General features: G+C 40.4%; 1 protein-coding gene across 4 annotated transcripts; it reads left to right on the forward strand.

Annotated features, from left to right (window-relative positions):
* The first annotated feature begins 3,090 nt into the window (after positions 1 to 3,090).
* GEM (GTP binding protein overexpressed in skeletal muscle) lies at positions 3,091 to 18,613 on the forward strand. Of its 4 annotated transcripts, none has more exons than XM_072603544.1 (6): positions 3,091 to 3,735; positions 5,337 to 5,435; positions 5,545 to 5,884; positions 12,601 to 12,677; positions 15,020 to 15,224; positions 17,167 to 18,613. In XM_072603544.1, the coding sequence occupies exons 2-6, from the start codon at positions 5,373 to 5,375 to the stop codon at positions 17,442 to 17,444; spliced, it is 963 nt and encodes a 320-aa protein (XP_072459645.1). In that variant the 5' UTR covers positions 3,091 to 3,735; positions 5,337 to 5,372; the 3' UTR covers positions 17,445 to 18,613. The 4 variants fall into 4 exon arrangements, with proteins under 4 accessions (XP_072459645.1, XP_072459648.1, XP_072459647.1 ...); XM_072603545.1 differs by having other exon boundaries at positions 3,575 to 3,746; XM_072603547.1 differs by lacking the exon at positions 5,337 to 5,435 and having other exon boundaries at positions 3,564 to 3,746.
* The last annotated feature ends 1,236 nt before the right edge of the window (positions 18,614 to 19,849 follow it).

Raw genomic sequence — 19,849 nt, forward strand, 5'->3', positions numbered from 1 at the left:
GAAGAGTGTGTGTGTGGATTGTGGTATGGGGGCATGGTGAGGTAAGTGTGGATGGGGAATTGGTCTTAATGAAGAAGGGACTTATGAAGGGATACTTGCTTTGCACAGAAAGTTGGAGTAGATGACCATTAATGTCTTCTTCCAACTTTATGATTTCATCATAGAAGATGGTTTTCTTATCGACTTATATATGCAAATTAGCTTTTCTTTTACCCCCTTTATTTATTTATTTGTTTTTGTTTTTGTTGTTGTTGTTGCTGTTGTTGTGTTCGTCCTTTGTTGCCAAAGACCATGCCATCAGAGAAATGATGACATGACTTGCACTTGACTTTGTTTTGAGTGAGGGAGGGCTGTGCAGGTCACCAGCCTCACTTCTCCCCCAGAGCCAGATATTCATCAGGATGACTGGAGAGAAAAACTTTTGAGTTTCAAATCTCTTCCTCCCTTTTTCCCCTTTCCCACCCAATGAAAAGGCAAGCAATATGATATCAATTTTACACATGAAGTCAGGCAAAACATATTTACATGTTAGTTATCCCCCCCCAAAAAAATAAAAGGCAAGAAAAATAAAGAAAGTGAAAAAAGTACCCTTCACTCTGCACTCAGAATTTATCAGTTCTCTCTCTGGAGGTGAATAGTATTTTTAATCATGGACTCTCTGGAATTGTCTTGGTTCCATTGTCTCAATCAGAGTAGCTAAGTCTTTTACAGGTAATAATCATGACAATATTGCTGTTACTATGAGCAATGTTCTCCTGGTCCTGCTTCACTTTGTATCAGTTCCCCAGATTCTTCTGAAACCATCTCTCTTCATTTCTGATAACACTTAAATTAATTCAGGCTGCTTATTGGAAGGACAAATGCTAAAACTGAAGCTTAAATACTTTGGTGACATAATGAGGAGACAGGACTAATTGGAAAAGACCGTGGTTTTGGAAAAGATTGAAGGAAGAAGTAAAAGGGGACAACAGAGGATGAGATGGAGAGATAGTATCAATGAACATGAGCTTGGACAGACTTTGGGAGATATTGGAGGATAGAAGGATCTGGTGTGCTATGGTCCATAGGGTCAGAAGAAGTCAGACACAACTGAACATCACAATCATTTATCATGATTTGTTCAGTCATTCCCCAGCTGGTGGGTAGCCCCTCTATTTCTAATTCTTTGCCCTCACAAAAAGAATCATTATAAATATTTTTTGGTCCACATAGGTCCCTTCACTTTTTCTTTGTTCTCTTTGGGGTACAGACCTAGTATTTATCTGGAGATGTCCACATCAGAACAATTGGAAGTCTGGAGTGAGAGAAAGAAGCCTAGAAGAATGTTTTCCATGTCCATGGGTTAGAACTGGTAGCTGCAGAGTTGTTATCTGTAATCAGTTATTGTCTTTTAGTGACTGCAAACTCAATATGAGTCAAGAGTGTGACATGGCAGCCAAAAAAATAAATGTGATTTTCAGCTGCCTTAACAGAAGCATAGTGTGCAGAATGAAGGATGGGATAGTTCTGCTGTTGTACTCTGCCTTAATCAGACACCATCTGGAATATTGTGTCCTGTTATGGCATGCCACGTTTTAGGAAGGACACTGATAGTCTGGTTGCATGTCTAGAGAATGGCAAGTAGAAAGTGAGGGGAACTGGAGACCATGCCATAAAAATGTTAGTTGAAGGAAATGGAAAATATTTTCTAAGATTCTTGAGAGTTAGATATTGTTTCATATTTGCTCTTGTATCCCCAGCCCCAAGCATGGTGTCTGATGCAGAGTAGATGCTTAATAAATGCTTGTTGATTGATCTGGAGAAGTCTTTGTGGAGGGAGCTTGAGAGATATCTTAAAATTATCTGGAGGAATAGCATATGGAAAAGGGATTAGATTTATTTTGTTCAGTCCCAGAGCCACGACTCGTAGCACTGGGTGAAAAATGAAGAAAAGCAAGTTTATGCTCCATGTAAGGAAGGACTCCCCTCAATCAGAACTATTCAGAAGTGGACCAAGCTGCCTTAGAAGGTGGTGAGGTTCTCATTGATGGAGACCTTTCAGTGGAAGCTGTGTGATCACTTGCCAGGGAAGTGGTTCAGCAGATTGCTGCTCAAGCAGGGTTCTATTAGATACCTCCTTGAAGTCCTTTCCAAATTCTGACATTCTGTGACTTTTGGGACTTTTGGGACTGTTGGAATAGAATCTGTGGTCTATAATAGATGTGTATGACTGGTTGGATAGAAGAAAAGATGTATTTGAATGGTGTTTCAATAACTCTTCTCTCTTCAGCAACTAGTCATTCAGGATAATCCACAGTGCAGATAAATCACCCACAGATAACCAAAAAAATTGACTGTAGTTTCCTTTAAATTGGAGGAACATTTGAACTTGGCTACTGAGATAGCTGCAGTGCCTTTTGGCTCCTTCTACAACTCATTGGCCAAGCCAGGAGCAAAGTTAGCTAGAGGAAAAGAATGATACATTGAAAATGTCCTGAGTCATCTCCCAATAGGGCATCTGGGGAAATTCAGGTGTCCTCTAAGAAGGGATAATTTAGGTGCATTTGCCTGTAGATTAGGACTGACATCACATGCACACTATTCAAAGGAATCCCTTAGGTGCCTTGGGTTGAAGGAGAAGTCATTCCTGCCCCTGGCTAATGGCTTTGGCCTCACGCCTGAAGTACTGATTGATGTGTCTAGGGATTATTGCAGAGACGATGATGATGACTGAGGTTCTGATCAAATGCCCTGACGCTATAATGCCCTGCAACTGATTTCGGGGGTTTGTCATCTAGTAAGGTGGGCAGAGGCAAGTAGGGAGGGTCAGGGGAATTTACCACAATCTGTTTGGATATCTCATTGTTTCCTTCCCTAAACCGTCCTCTTTGAAGCTCTCTGTGTCTCCCCTTCTCCCCCTTTTCCTCATTTTCCGCAGAAAGAGCAGAGAATCATGAATAGCTCCCCGGCTGTCCCCACTCTTTTTTTCTTGGGCCGAAGAGGGGGTAAAACGAGACACGAGGCTGTTACTTCCATCAGAAGATGCGGCTAAAATAAATGTTTCCCTTCTCTTTCCCCCTCATCCCCCTCTTCCTCCCACCCTTTCTCCAGGTGGCTGCAGATTCATGATTCGGAGGCTGGATGTTCCAGCACCTAGGGCTGATCGATGCTGTCGTGACAAAGCAGAATGAATGGAGCCCCAGCTCCACTTTGCAAATCAGCCCCGAGCCTTTGTGTATCCTTCATCTGGGCAGCTCTCGAGTACATTGCCGGGAAAGACGATTAAGTGACACTTGGAGTATTTTTCCATTTTCTTGTTTTCACCTTGTAAAAAAAAAAAAGTCACAGGATCTGCTTCCCTGGCACTCTGGAAAAGCGGGTGGAGGTTTGGAGAGGGAGGGGGGAAGAAAAATCATATGACTGCAAGTAACTGATTTTGTGTTCGTTGGGAGCGTCTGCAACTTTGGGCTTCTCTGCATACCCGTTTCCTCCCAGCGGGGGGCCGCCTGCTCTGTGGCCAGGGCAGTGACGTCACGGAAAAGCCCTGCCTGATCAGATGTGCTTAATATAAACCTGGGGGAGCCGAGCAACGGCTGGAGAGAGTCAGCCAGTGGGAAGGAGAGGAGTTTACTCCAGCAGAGCGGCGCACCAGCCTGCGCTCACTTGCTTGCTCGTTCGTTCGCTCGCTCCAGCGTGAAGAAGAGATTCCCCAGGATCCCGCGGCTGTCTTGACTGGAAGGGACTGTGAAAAGTCAGGTAGCGTGTGTGTAAGTGTGTATGTATGAACACTCTTGGGAGGCTAAGCTGGAACGTGGGGATCTATCGGAGGCCAGAGCCCCCTCTGCAGTGAAGGGGTGCGGATGGATGGGACGAGGATGCATGGGATACGCGGCTCGGGGAGTAGTAAATGCGGCTTCCTCTGCCAACCTGAACTTTTTAAGTAGTGAAAAGTGATCTTAGAGTCTATGATCCAGGCTCGAAATGTTCAAAAAAAGAGAAAAGAACTTAAGATGAGGATAATGACAATTCTTTTTTTGGACAGAGGGGAATGATACTATTAATTTGTACCAATTTTCAAGGCAGATGGGCAGACGGATGGTGATGATGTCTTGTGTTTCTCCCCCTCCCAGCAAAAACAAAGCAAAACCAAACAAAACCCTGCCACTTTGGCTTACTGTTCTTATATGTCTTTGATCAGCTTGTCTGGAGACTGATAACGCCTGTAGTGACTTCTTGGTCAATGTATTTCTTGCTACCGAGAATGAATTTTGCGGAGGAAAAAATGTAAATGCTCCACTCTAGGTACTATCTGAGTTCACAAAACTCCAGGAAAGAGGAAGGGAGCTACAATACAGTAGCCTAGAAGCTGTAGTGGACTTGTTAGAGTGCTGATCATTCTACAAATTTTATAGTTAAGGAGGGATTTTAGAGCTCAGGCAATCCAACCCCCCTTGTTACAGATGAGGAAATTCAGACGAGAGCAGAGAAATGACTTCCTCCAAGGTCGCACAGCTTGGAAGTGTGAGAAGAGAGATTTGAAGTCATTCAAGTCAAATACCATCCATTACTTCCTCATGTCTTTCTGATGCCCAATGGGCCATTTTTTTTTCACTATCTGTTTTCTATGATTGAGGCTTCCAGAAGATTAAAAAACTTCGTTTAATTAATGAGAAATCTCAACAGGACTTAGTGAAAAGCCATGTGCATGGGCATGTTTGATAGTTTTGGAAGCAACTGAATGCACATTTAATGCCAGAATAGTGATCATCAGGGTGGTGTATTTTTTTTAAAGGCATGCCAGTGAGCAGACAGCAATGTTGAGGCATAAACCTCAGAGAGAAACATTAAAATAATAGCCTCAGCAGCTGGAGAGCATCAAAGCAATGTGACTAAACATGGTAGTTCCAATGTATATACTGCTCAAGCAGAAGGGCAATGATGTCATTGCCGTAGGTTTCCAACCAAGGCAAAGCAGGCTGATGGATAGGTCAGTGCAATTAAGTGCAGAATGAGCTGGAAAGATAACTTGGTCCCTGGTCTGCTGCTCCTCAGAATCCCTCACTTGTGGATTTAAAGGGAGTAGGATTTTTTTTTTTTAGTGTGTTTGTGACTTTGACATCCTTAGGATCAACTCATTATTAGCCCTCAGGAGCTAAGAAGCAGCTTAATATGGTAGAGAGAGCACTGGGTTTGGTGCCAGAGGTTCTGAAAATCACTTGACTTCTCTGTGCCTTAGTTTCTTCTTCTGTAAAACCAGTGACTTAGAATACATGACTTTCTAATTCTAAAAGTATGACCTATCTGGGGAGTACTCATCCCTCTATGATCCATCCGTGGTGCCTTTTCCCTTCCCTTAGAAATGACACCTAGAGCTGTTTCACTGCCTGAAATAGATGAGAAATCCTACTCCTAGGAGTATGACTGAGCAATTCAGACTTGGACCACTCAGAGCTCAGGTTTGTTTCATTGGTACCTTGTTTCTTGGGGATTTGTAGTTCTCATTTCATGAAAAAAAAATGGATGAAACTCCAACTACATAATCCTGGTGTTCTGTTTGCTCCCCAGGAACCAACAATGACTCTGAACAATGTCACCATGCGCCGAAGCAGTACGGCCCTGCAGGCACAGCAGCAGCGCTGGAGCATCCCTGCCGATGGGAGGCACCTGATGGTCCAGAAAGACCCCCACTCATACAACAACCGCAACCGATACTCCATGAACCCAGAAGACTATTACCGGCGAAGTTGGTCATCTGACTCCACAGATTCAGTCATTTCCTCTGAGTCTGGAAATACATACTATCGAGTGGTGCTGATTGGGGAACATGGTGTGGGCAAGTCTACCCTGGCCAACATCTTTGCAGGTGTGACTGACAGCATGGACAGTGACTGTGAGGTATTGGGAGGTAGGTAGTTAAGTGTTGAACTGTCTCTAGTCAACAGGCCCACATCAGCATTAAAGCAGAGCATAATAGCTGGGCTACTTATCAGTAGGGTTTAGAACTGAGATAATTCTTCTTGCCACTAACTGGTATGTAAAAGTCACAAGTCTCTGGTTCAAGCCCTGTGGACCAGAAAGAGTAAAATAACCATTGACAAAGATCAAAATCTTCTGAATCTTGGCCAGAGATGGGAATGCTTGGATTCCAAGGTTAAACAAAAAAGAGAAGTGAGGTCTAGTGGTGAGACCCAAGGACATGGAATCCTATTTCCACTTTCCATAACTGTGTGGCTCTGGACCAAGTTCCTTGGTCACTCACTGCCCCAGTTCTTAAAGGGATGATTTCAGTTTTCATATTAGAAAAATCCATGTGCCTGCCTTAGGCGAAAAATAGAACTGTATCTTTCTTTCTGGGAGTCCTAGTGATAGGGTGGGTGTAGCCTTGTTCTTACTGTTATACCTTTTTAACATGGTCAGAGTGGGCTGATCAGTTAAGGCTGCTAAGTTGTAGGTAAATAAGAAAGGACTTTATTCATTATTCCTAGAAAAGGAGGATTGTAGATAAGTAAATAGTAAAGCAAAATAGGGAAAAATCAGTGTTCTTTCTGAATAAGAAAGAAGAAAATAGATGTTGTTTCATGCCAGTTATTTTCCTCCTTATTTCACAAGGGTGGGTGTGACTGTGGCTAAGAGAGGAGCCAACTAACTGTCTAGGAAGGTGGACAGATTCCCACATATCCCACTACTAGACAATAAGCTGCATGAAGGCAGCGAGTGTGTCTTTTCTAAACTCTGTGGTTAGAACTTAACTCAGTGCTCTGGGCTCAATAGGTATTGTTGGGTTGATGCCACACAACTGGGTGAAACTTCTAGACTTAGATAGGGCTTCTGGGAATCAATGACATCTTTTGTTTTTGAAGTGGGGAAAGCAAGGCAATTGGGGTTAAGTGACTTGCCCAATATCACACAGCTATAAGTGTCAAGTTTCTGAGGCTGGATTTGAACTCAGGTCCTCCTGAATCCATGGCTGGTGCTCTATTCACCTGGTTGTCTCAATGACATTTTTTTTTTTTAATCTACACTTGTGATTTCTTTGGCTAAAGATAACTCCCATTGAGGAAACTCCCTGTCCTAATGCAAGTTACCAACTGTTCTGCAATTTACAGTTTCTGAGGCACTGAGAGGACAAGAAATTTGACCAAGGTCACACATCTGGGATGGGCCAGAATTGGGATATGAACCAAGGTTTTTCTGGTTCTTGAGTCTGCTCTCTGAATTCTATGCCACTTTGCTACTCCAATATCACATGTCCATATCATAATATTCTACTTCTATCTAGTGCTTATATATCACAATGCCTGGCACTCGGTAGGTACTTAATAAATGCATCTTGACTGGTTGCTTTGCACTCTTTAGAGTGCTTTCATACCTATATGATTCTCAGAATAACATCTAAGTGAGATAGGCAGGAAATGTAGCCTGCTTATTGAGGTTTGGGGGAAGATGACCTCTAGAGCCCCTTCCAACTCCAAGACACTATGATTAATTTCACAGATTTTCCAGACTTTTCCAGAGTTAGACTGTTGAAAAGACACCTCACTGATGAATTTGGAAAGATGGATAGATTGGATGCCACCTGGGGGTGGAGGTGGGAGTTACTTCTTTGGAGAATTTGAGACATACTGGAAACTTGTTAGTTGTTTTACTAAATCCTGGGGATATAAAGACAAAACTGAAATAGTCCCTGCCTTCCAGCAGATTATATTCTATTAGGTGTGATGAATTGAAAAACCCTAAGTGTAGAATTTTTCTGAAATTAATAATCAGTTTACTAATTAGGCTAGCAAATAATCACTAAATTGATGCTCAGTGATTTCTCTCGGTAACCAACCACAGAAACATAGCCTGAAAGCCTTAATTGGTTTTTTTTTGAAAGGGAATATCCCTGAAAAGTGAAAAGCAACTCTGATTGGTGGACATTTAACGAGGAGGTGGGCTAGAAATCTTCAGCTCCTCCTGTTGAGAACGTGGCTGGATCATGTGACAGCTGTCTTCAGCCATCTGGGCAGGGGAATCCATCTCCATTCAGACCACTGTGGTTGGCTTTCTCCTTCATGAGCTGTTTCACCCTAAACTCCAGTAGAGTGGTACAAGGACAGTGTTCCTTTCTCCTTTCACCTAGACTGGATTCTGTATCAGGAATGGGGAATCTGTAACCTTGAGATCACATGTGACCTTCTAGGTCCTTGGATGTGGCCATTTGACTGAGTCCAAGTTTTACAGAACAAATTCTTTTACTAAGGGGATTTGTTCTGTGAAATTTGGATTCAGTTAAAGGGCAGCACTTGAGGACCTAAGGGGTCACATGTGGCCCGAAGGCTGCAGGTTCTCCACCCCTGTGTCTAAATAGAAGTAATGTCTCCTAGTTGAGTGGGTTACCACCCAAGATTGAAGAACATATTTCTTTGAGGGCTAGGACAATCTCATTAATGTCATATCCTTCAGAGACTGACTTTTATAGGGGCTGGGCCTTGAAAGAAAAATAAAGGAGAAAAGCTGGGATCCCAAATTAATATAATAGTAAATAATTTCTCTCATAGGGGAAACAACATGTAAATAAGAAAGAAGATAGCGTGGATGATTAAAACTCTCCTCTACCAAGATAATTGAAAAATATAACATAAAATTGATTAGTTTAAATCTTTCTCTGTTGCCACTCACCTCACCCTTCCCCCAAAGCTCACTGAATTTTCTTTTTCCTTGCCTCCTTCTGTCCCTTCCCCACTAGAAAGGACAAAAAATAAACTAAAGAGGAGTCAATGCCTGGATAATTGAGAGTCATTAGCATCTAATTATAAAGACCATCTATAAGTAACTTGCCCCTACTAAGAGTTCATGTTTCCATAGTTCTCTATGGTTTGTAAAACACTTAGATAACAAAAATATTATTAGACCCATTTTCCAGATGAGGAATTTGTGCCTCAGGGACTTGAAATGACTTATCCAAGGTCACACAGCTAATATGTAACAGAGCCAGAAATTGAACCCAAATCTCTCTTGACTCCAAGTCCCAATGCTCTTTCCATGACACTACAACATTCTTGGAGTCCCTAAGGCACACTGTGAAGTTCAGATATGACCTCAGATCTCCTCATGTAGCCCATGCAAAGTGTCATAGTGTTCAGCTGCATATCTTACTGATCTGTTGTTTCAAGCTTACAATTATTTGGAGGCAGAAATCTGACTGTAAGTGACAAGCTTAAGGAAAATTATCTTTTTGTGTGAAGTTGTGTTTGAATTCTCCATCCCTTGGAGATAGATCCCTGGTGTCTTTCCTCCCCATGACGACTTTATCTAAAAAGATAAAGATTTGGCTTTGCCTCTTTTTCCTCCACTTCTTGGCACCGATTCAGTCTGTGTGCAGGTCACACTGTTCCTTAGACCCACGGCTTCTTGATTTCCCCATTGATTCTGATTTTCAAGTAAGTCCATGTTGAAGGTGTACAAAGAGCAACTTCTGAGTTTAGGGAGCAGTCTAAAAGAAAAGATAAAAACCTTCTTCTAAGGACTTGGCCAGTTTGACCCTTGGTCAAGGGAAATGATTAATCCTAATAACCCTAATATCTGGTGTTGACTCCTTAAAGTAAAGCCTTGATTCAGAGTAATGTTTTTCTTAAGTTTGCATTTTGAATTCAAGAGGTCCTACCCACAAGTACTTAAAATAAAATAAGACTACATCCTATTGAAATCTTATTCCTCCTGAATATTCAGGGAATGACACACATGACATGAATAGGGAATTTTTAATCTAACCCACGAACAGGAATCATTCTCAGAATGGGAAGAGACATAAACACATACGGAGGTGGGGAGGCTGAGGGATAAACACACACAGTGGCAGTAGCCGACAGGCAACCTTTTCTATCTATCTGTACGCTCCTTCTTTCTTGTCTCACACTTGTTTGTAGCTTCAAGATTAGAAGGGATCATAAACTGGAGCAGAGAGGTGTTTCTATGTACTTGCTAGGTAGGTAGGGTTGGGTGTAGGTTCGGCTCTATGATTTCATTGATTTAGGAAACTCCTGGATGAGGGAACTCCCTTTAGTAATGCAGGTTGCCAAATTCTCTTGCCTAGAGCAGCAATTCTCAAACCTTTTGGTCTCCAGACTGCTTTATACTCTTAAAAATTATTGAGGATCCTCCAAAGAGTTTTTATTTATGTGAGTTTTCTCTTTCAATATTTCCTGTATTAGAAATTAAAATATCTTAATATTTTTAAGAAAATAGTTTTGAGGTAATGTACCCCCTGACACACACTAGTTGTGTGACCCTGGGCAAGTCACTTAAATCTTGTTTGCCTCAGTTTCCTCATCTGTAAAATAAACTGGAGAAGGAAATGACAAACCACTCTAGTTTCTTTGCCAAGAAAACTCCAAATGGAGTCATGAAAAGTTAGACATGACTGAAATGACTGAACAACACTACCCTCTGAATAGGGACCCCCATGGTCCCCAGACTATACTTTGAAAACTTCAGGTCTAGAGTATTAAAAGGTTAAGTGAGTTGCTTATAGTCAGAAAGATAATATGTGCCAAAGGTGAGACTTGAACTCAAGTCTTCCTGGCTTTGAGGCTAACTCTCTATCCACACTACTACTACTATGGTATATGTGTGTATGTGTAACATATGTATATACACACATATGTATATGTATGTATGCATACACATATATACATATACACACACATATATAGTGTATATATGTGTACATATATAGATATAGATACACACATACACACACACACACACACACACACACAGCCTGGTTCACTTTCTTTCCCTGTTAAGATAGGATTTGTTCATAGAAAGACTCCTAGGATGGCCATAATAATTCCTTGCTTCACTGGGAAAGAAGATCCTAATGACCATTTCTAAGCATCAAAATCCAGAGACAAGAAAGATCAGAATAAAGGGAAAGACATTTTAGGTGGGTCTGGATGGAAGACAATGAATGGAAGAACTTCCTGCAAAATCTTGTCTTCTTTCCATGTTCTTTTGCCTAATTCTTCCCTTTTTCTCCCTGCCCAACTGTTCCCCTGGACTCTAACTATGTTTGCATATTGTGCTCACCCTTAACCCACAAACAGTTTCAGAGCAAGGGAGGGGAAAGAAAGTTTCCATTACTAAACAGGGCTGGGGCTGCTGCTCCTGCTGTGCTTCAATGTTAAAATAAGCTCTGTGTATTCCTAGAGAATTAATTATGTTTTTCAAAAAAGGGATAAAGAAAACTGGAGCCAACATGATGAATGTCTCAAGATTTTTCTCCCTCCTTCCCGAGAAGAAAGCTAGGGATGGTATATAGAACTCAAGGCCACTAAACTTGTCCCCGAATCATCAAGAAGTAGAAATGACTACAAATCGTAATTATCTCTAAAATGAGAATAAAGGCTTTTCTCTGTGGCTGAAAGAAGCCAGTCTCATTCTTTTGTAGATACAGGAATGTCTACTATTTCCTTGTGCACAACGGTCATTGGCTCTGAGCCACACAGACTTAGATAGTGGTTATTCCCATGTCATGCTTTCCTATAGATAATGTTCAGGCTTCACAAAGTATCTACCATTTTTTACATGATGTAGGAGTGGAAGTGACTCATGGCACATATCAGATCATGCAGTGATTTAATAGTCATTCACATGTATTGGATAAGTATCTTTAGTAGGGTCTGACCTGCAGTTAGTAAAATGTGTCATACCATCAGGATAAGTAGTATGGTGATAATAGAGCGCTGGGTCTGGAATGAGAAAGATTCCTCTCTGTGAGTTCAAATTCAACCCCAGACACTTGCTAGCTGTATGTGTGACCCTGGATGAATCACTTAACCCTGTTTGCCTTAGTTTCTTCACTTGTCAAATGAACTGGGGAAGGAAATGGCAAACCACTCCAGTATCTTTACCAAGAAAACCTCAAATGGGATTATGGAGAGTCAGACATAACTGAAAAGTGACTGAATAACCTCAAGCCATGTGGTGTAAGGGGAAGAGCCTTAGATTTACTGCCTTTTGGATCTTGTCACAGAGCGATCTTGGACAAACCTCTAATCCTCTCTGGGCCTCAGTCTTCTCATGTGTTAAGTAAGGGGTGGGGCAAGGTTGGACAAGGTGACCTCGATGAGCATGTAAAAGAGAGGTTTCATAGTGCAGTGAAAAATATGCTGGATCTTAAGTCAGAGAACCCGGATTCAAGCCTTCGCTCTGCTACTTACTGTGTGACCTTGGGCATTTATACTGACTTCTGTGGGGCTCCAGATAACAAATAATAGCTAACATTATATAGTGATTCAAGGTTTGAAAATGTTATCTCATTTGATCTTCACAACAACTCTATGACATAGATGTCCTCATTGTCTCCATTTTACAAATGAGGAAACTGAGGCAAATGGAGGTTATGTGACTTGCCCAGTTTCATACAGCTAGTAAGTCTCTGAGGCAGGATTTGAACTCAGGCCATCCTGACACCTTATATTTGCATTATCTGATAAAGGCAGGAATTCTGACTAACTGGCCCTTAAGTTCCTGGCCATCTCTGTCTGTCCTTCTGTGATTCTTAGCCACAGCCCTCCTATCCAAAGGCATCACTTCTAGGTTTCTACCTTCAATATCAGTTTTTGTTTTCTCTTCTAGAAGATACCTATGAACGAACTCTGATTGTTGATGGGGAAAGTGCAACCATCATCTTGTTGGACATGTGGGAAAATAAGGTATGTGGCTCCAGTTGATATTGTCTACCAGTCCTAAAGCAAAAGATTTTCATAAGTAAGAGTCTGAACGACAGACAAGTTCCAGTTCCTTACCTTATACCCAGTAAGCTATTTTAATTTGTCATTGGTTAAAAAAAAACAAAACACAATAACAAACAAACCATCATTCACAGGAGGAAGTAGACTATTTCAAACCATGTGAAACTATGTAAAATTGTCATTCTAACTTCCAGTCTTTAGCATTTGCTTTTTCCAGAAGGACTCCAATTCGCAGTTTTCAGATGAATATGCTAGGTTAGCATAGGTGCCATGTCTTAGCTGTCTTTTGTATTTATTCCAGCACTTGGCAGAGGGCTCTTATACAGAAATTTCTTATCAAATGTTTGTTGACTATGCCCAGAGACCTATAAAACTGTGCACACTCTTTGATCCAGCAATACCACCGCAATGTCTGTATCCTGAGGAGAATTTTTTTTAAAAGGGAAAACAACCTATCTGCACAAAAATATTTATAGCAGTTCTTTTGGTACTGCTAAGAAGGGGCCCTTGAGGGGATGCTCTTCAATGTGGGAATGACCAAATAAGTGATGATATATAATTGTAATGGAATACTACTGTGCCATAAGAAATGACAAGCAGATTGATTTCAGACTTACATGAACTGATGCAGAATGAAGTGAGCAGAACCAGGAGAACATTGTACACAGTAATAGCAGTGTTGCATGATGAAGAATTGTGAATGTTTTCGCTATTCTCAGCAATATAATGATCCAAGACAATCTCAAAGGAGTCATGATGAAAAATGCTATGCATCTCAAAAGAAAGAACTGATATTGTCTGATTACAGACTGAAGCATACTATTTCTCTTTCTTTCTCTTTTCCTTTCTCTTTCCTTCTCTTTTTCCTTCTTTCCTTCTTCTCCCCTCTCTCCTTCCCTCTCTCTGTCTTCTTCCTTCCTTCCTTCCTTCCTTCCTTCCTTCCTTCCTTCCTTCCTTCCTTCCTTCCTTCTTTCTTCTTTTCTTTCTTTCTATCTTCTTCCACAAAATTACCAATATGGAAATATTTTGCATGATTGTGCATGTATAACCTATATCAGATTACTTGCCATCTCAGGGAGGGAGGGAGGGATAGAATTTGGAACTCAAGACCTTGAAAAAAAGAATGTTAAAATTTATTTTTACATGTAATTGGGGAAAAATAAAATGTTATTTAACACCCTCCCCCCTAACAATTCATCCATTGTTGAATGACCAAAGTGAGGATGTTTGCAAGGTTCCTCATTTATATTCTCCTATGCCTGTAAACCCCTTCTAATAACTTCATGCTTATTGATGATGTTCCACCATCACATAGGAAAACATCTTGGGGAGCTTTGCGGGGAGGCAAAAAAGAACCTTCCTTGTTGTGGCTTGAGGCTCACTCTCAATTCAGCATATGGTGTTTATGTATTAGAATCCTAAACTATATGACAGGGAGGAAACTGAGAGATTATGTAGCCAACCCCATCCTTTCCCTGCTACCTTTTACCATGAATTTTACAAATGAGGAGACTCATTGGTATACATATCTCTTCTTCCCCAAAGCACTCCTCATTTCCCTACAAAGTTGTGCTCACTTTCTAAATGAGATCTTTCCTGAACAGCTTCCTCTCTATCCTCACTGGTTGCTAAAGCTTTTCCCCCGATTATCTTGTATTTATGCATTTATTTTGTACATACTTCTATATGTACATTTTGTATTCCCCAATGGACTCTTGAAGGGTGGGACTATCTCACTTTTGAATCATATAGAGCCTTGTATAGAGTAGGCAGTTAATTAATGCCTATTGATTATTTGGTTGATTTTCTTTTAGTTTGTTCCACTTTATTTTTTAAATTAATTTTCCCTCTATTAACAAGCATTTATTTTCTACTTTCTTTCCTCTTCTTCCTCTTCAACTGGAAAGCAAAAAGACAAACAATATTCTTGTAACAAATATGCATAGCAAAGCAAAACAAATCCTTACATTAGCTGGGTTCAAAAATATGTCTCATTCTACATATTTAATCCATTACCTCCCTATTGAAAACATTCTTTATCTTTGGGGCTCTGGCATCATGGTTAGTCATTGTGTTGATCAAAGTTCTTAAATCGTTCCAATTTATTCATTTTTTCAATGTTATTATTATATAAATTATTCTCCTGGTTTTTCTAACTTTACTCTTCATCAGTTCAAATGAATTTTCCCAGTTTTCTCTGAAACCATACCCTTTGTCATTCCTTATAGCACAACAGAGTATCATCACATTCAAGTGTCATAATTGTAAAAGGTTGTTCATGAAAGTGTTTCTCATTTCACTAGGGGGAAAATGAGTGGCTCCAAGACCATTGCATGCAGGTGGGGGATGCCTACCTGATTGTCTACTCCATCACTGACAGAGCAAGTTTTGAGAAGGCATCTGAGCTTCGGATTCAGCTTCGTCGAGCTCGCCAAACAGAAGACATTCCCATTATTTTAGTTGGGAACAAAAGTGACCTGGTGCGGTGCCGAGAAGTCTCTGTGTCAGGTATGTGTGACTGTGCAAGTAATATAATCACTTGATCTCTTCTTTTCTATGGTTAATTCCCCTACTGTTTATGACTGAAGGCCTGAAGCAGGGTTCCAGAGAGGTCCCATGATGGATCACAGTGATTCATTTATGTTGTTGAGACTCCTATTCTTTTTCTCTTTCTCTCTTTCTCCCTTTGTAGTGAATAGCATACTGGACTTGGAAGTCAGGAAGACCTGGATTCAAATCTTGTCTTTGACACTTATTAACTATATGACCCTGGGAGAGTCATTTAACATCTATAGGCCTCAGTTTCCTCATCTCTTAAACGAGAGGGTTGGACTCAATGATCTCAAAGGTCCCTTCTAGCTCTGAATCCATGATCCTTTCCCTAAGTTGCTTTTGAACCCAGCTAGGACAGGGGTCCTCAGTCTGTTCAGATGTCTTGGTAAATCTCAAAGTCTTATTTTGGTAAATAATCAATCTTGTCTTGACTATCACAAACCCCTATTATCCAAATGCTCTTGTCCAAAGTTCCCTGAGATTTCTATCATGAAAATCTTTACTGGTGGCACACTGCCACACCCTTCAGGTGATGTCAAAGCTTCAGTGAACTGAAAAGTAACTCTTCTACATGTAAGAAAAGATTCGAGAGAAATTGTGAGGAGCAGAATTTTGGACAAATAATGTTGCTTGATGAGCAGCTTCTTTGTTTCTGGTCCCCATGGCTCTCTATCTAAATTACTTGGGAGTAGTTTAAAACATTAGACTAATCAGACCCAAATAAGTCAGCGTAATTTAGGTATTTTTCACATCAAAAAGGAGCTAATTCATTTTTGTTATATCTTGGGAGTAACTTGGAAAGTTTTTAGAAGTTGAAAGTAAATCTTTCATGCCATTGGGTTGACCTTTTCAGATTGCTCCTTAAGTCTATGAGACAGTTTCCAAGGCATCTAAAAAAGTGTCTAACTCACTTTTAGGATCCTTATGGCAAATTTGAATAGTATTCACATATTTTTAAAAAGAATATTCTAAATATGTTACTTTACTTTGATAGATTTGTGATTTTATTTTATCTGCATGGGCTTGCTTTCTACCGGCACTGATTGCCATTTTCCTGGTGTGATCCATATTCAAGTCTTGCCATAAACACTCCATATGGAGATTTACACAATGCTCTAGAGGCCTTCCTCTGGTTTAAAAATTATCTCAGTTGGTGTTGGAAGGTGGCTGCTGATGTAGCACTGGGACTGTCCAATTGTATACAAATCAATGCAAGTTTTTATATATTATCCATGTTGAATTCTTAAAGCAACCCTTCTAGAAGGGCAAGTATTATTGTAGCTATTCTGAATAGAAAAACTTGAATTGTAACAGTATCATGACTTGCGGAGAGTCAAACAACTTCTTTCTGATGGATTCTGAATCTGAAGGAATGACTTCTGATTTTCAGGACTCTTTCTGCAAAACTATTTGCTTCAATTTAAGCAATGGGAGAATGTGCCTCTTTATGGTATGCCAGAACCCTTGGCTATGAATGACTAAAATCCACATCTGTGGCAATTTCAGAATAAAAAGAAGCCAAATGTTTAGGTTGCTTATCTATTTATAACCCTCAGAAGGCTGAGCCCAACCACAAAAGAAGAAGAAGAAGAGGAGGAGGAGGATGAGGACGATAACTCAAATTTATATAGTACCTTAAGGTTTGCAAACCACTTTACTTATGTTATCTTGTTTGACCCTCACAACAACCCTGAGAACTAGGTGCTATTACTATTCCCATTTTACAGATAAGGAAATTACAATCAGTTGACTTGCCCAGGGGTCACATAGTTCGTAACTGAGAGAGTCAGAATTTGAACTCAGGTCTTCCTAAATCCAAGTCTAGCACTCTTATCCTTGATACTCCTTAGAAGATTAGTGGACCTGACTTCCTGAGTTTTCTTCTCCTGTCTTGCAGAAGGGAGAGCATGTGCAGTAGTCTTTGACTGCAAGTTCATTGAGACCTCGGCTGCAGTTCAGCACAACGTGAAGGAATTGTTTGAAGGAATTGTCCGACAGGTGCGCCTGAGGCGGGATAGCAAGGAGAAGAATGAAAGGAGACTGGCCTATCAGAAGAGGAGAGAGAGTATCCCCAAGAAAGCCCGTCGGTTCTGGGGCAAGATAGTGGCCAAAAATAACAAGAACATGGCCTTCAAACTGAAATCCAAGTCTTGCCATGACCTCTCTGTGCTTTAGATTTGGCCTCCCCAAGATGTCCTCCTTTATGGATATTGTTAAAGTCCATTGGGACCAATAATCAATCTACATTAGATTGGATGCTTGCTCATTGTTAGACTTGGTGTCCCCATTGCAGTTGGGAATTGGCAACGTGCAACACAGTGCATGGGAAATGAGAGGTCTTTGTTACTTGTCAGTATTTATTCACAGGAAAAGGCTTGTCTTCACTTCCTGAATCCATCCAGATTCATTGTAGGGCAAGTTTTGCTGTTGATATGTTTTTTTCTTCTCTTTTTGATAACAGCAGAATTTTAAAAATAAAAATGAAACACATAGGACAAGAACATTTCTTTATTAACATAACTTTATCCAATGCTCTGCCCAGTGAATTTGAAGCCAAGATGGCATCAACCTATATACCTTCTGAGGGTTATTCAGGATGGGGACATTTGTCCTTTTCTCTCCACAGGAATGGCCTCCCCAGTCAAACTCAGAGGTGCCTTGTTAACGCTTTATAGAGTTACAACTGGAGTGCTGGCTTTACTGTGATATTAATTGTTCTTTGGTAAAGCTGTGAAAAGAAGTGACTGACCTCACTGGAAACTGAACCTAGAAATCAGTTTTGTTAAGTGCCCGCAGCTAGAAATCTGCAGTTCTGTAGACTAGTTAATTGATATATGTACCCCTCATATGGTGTCAAAGATTATATATCCTTGAATATGTAGTTTACCTTTTTGGTGTGTGTTGTTGTTGATTTAGGGGAGAAATCCTTTTAACCCAATTTTCCTTCAAGTCAAAATACTCTTTAAAATGATCATCTTTTGTTATGCCGCAGAGCCATTAAAAAAAAATCAGATTTAAAAAAAAAGTCTGATTATTGCAATCAGGAGCGCAAATGCCAAATGTCTGAAGACAAGCAGTGGTCTGAGCTTTTATAAAACATTTCTCTTTGCCCATGTACTTCTGGTACTTGGCAACAGCCCTCGTGTATGTCACAGCTATTCCATATTTATTATTGTTATTCTGCAGAAAGAATAAACATTTTAATATTTGATAATGTGTATTTATGAATAGATTTCTTAATGGGAAAATGTTGACTTTTATTACTGTTTTCTATCTTTTTCAGAATATGCCATTTTTACCTATATGTCTTGTAATAAAAGAAATAAAAAATGTTTGAAAAAAAATCCTTAATGTTTTCCCTTCCTAAATGAGATGATTGTGATTTCTGTTTATAGAGCTCTGAAAGCCAGAGCATTCTAAAGACACTTATCTATTATTACTTCATATTATAGACAGCATCATGGATATAATTGGGTTTAAAGAACATTCCCATCATCTACACCCCAGGGGACCAGGAATTATACTAATAGAAAGATATTTTTAGGTGATCCATTTATTTGTGAAGTGCTTAGGAAGCATTAAGGGTCATCTAAATGCTAAGTAATAGTAATAGCTGGACTGAGCTTCTTCTCCAATCTGGCAAATTCCTGATTGAACAGATGGGCCTTGTAGCTCTCCCTGAAGGCCAATAGATTTGGACTTGGTCATAGCAAAAGAGGAAGTCATAAAGGATTATAAAATTGTAAGCTGGTTATTCCTAGGCCTAGGCCTGGTCTGGTGTTACGTTAGCTAAATTCTTCCTTCTGATGTCAATTCCATTTAACTTTATTTTTATTCTATCTCCCTGTGGGTGTGGGGGTTGGGAGAGGATTACACATTTTGCTGGAGTGAAAATTCATGCTATCTTTCCCTTCTAGTCTCATTTCTTCATCTCCCTGGGCATTTGTACCCAGAGTCAACTTCATACCTGCTTCCCTGTACAATATATTCCCTGCTAAAGTGTGTGCAAACATCCCTGCCACTTATTTGGAGAGGTCATGTGGAACAGTGGACAGAGCATGGAGTTGTAGTCAGAGGATCTGGATTCAAATCCTGACTGTAACCTACTGCCTGGGTGACCCTGACTAAATCATTTTAATTCTCTGGACCAGTTTATTCACCTATAAAATGAAGGGAGTGATCCATATGTGATCCCTAGGGTCCCTTTCAGTTCTTAAATTGTATGAGATTGCAGTCTTAGAGTGACCCAGGAGATTCAGGAAATCCAAATGGCTCAGCCTTGAGAGTAGCATGTCACCTTTACATAGCACGGGCTTTCTCACTGTTTCTTCCCTGCTTGGCCCAGAATAAGACAATGTAGGTCATATAAAACTGATACTTTCCTTTAGCTGGTTCTATATGAATGCAAGTTCCTATAATAAGAGAATTTCAGAGTTGCAAGGAACCCTAAGTGTCCATCTGGTTCAACCTCAACTCAAAAAAGAATCCTTGCTACATCACACCTGACAAATGGTCATTCAGACTTTGTCTGAAGACCTCCAGACCTCCAGGCAGTCTCCTTGAGCAGTGCATTCCACTTT

This window comes from Notamacropus eugenii, chromosome 4, assembly GCF_028372415.1.
Source record: "Notamacropus eugenii isolate mMacEug1 chromosome 4, mMacEug1.pri_v2, whole genome shotgun sequence".
NCBI lineage: Eukaryota > Metazoa > Chordata > Mammalia > Diprotodontia > Macropodidae > Notamacropus > Notamacropus eugenii.

What these genes read in the sequence shown, in the direction of transcription:
- GEM (XM_072603544.1), top strand. Translation starts at nt 5,373, where the DNA reads ATGAGAAATCCTACTCCTAGGAGTATGACTGAGCAATTCAGACTTGGA. An exon ending in TTGGACCACTCAGAGCTCAG is followed by an intron (nt 5,436 to 5,544) that starts GTTTGTTTCATT and finishes TTTGCTCCCCAG; the next exon opens with GAACCAACAATGACTCTGAA. An exon ending in TGGACATGTGGGAAAATAAG is followed by an intron (nt 12,678 to 15,019) that starts GTATGTGGCTCC and finishes TCATTTCACTAG; the next exon opens with GGGGAAAATGAGTGGCTCCA.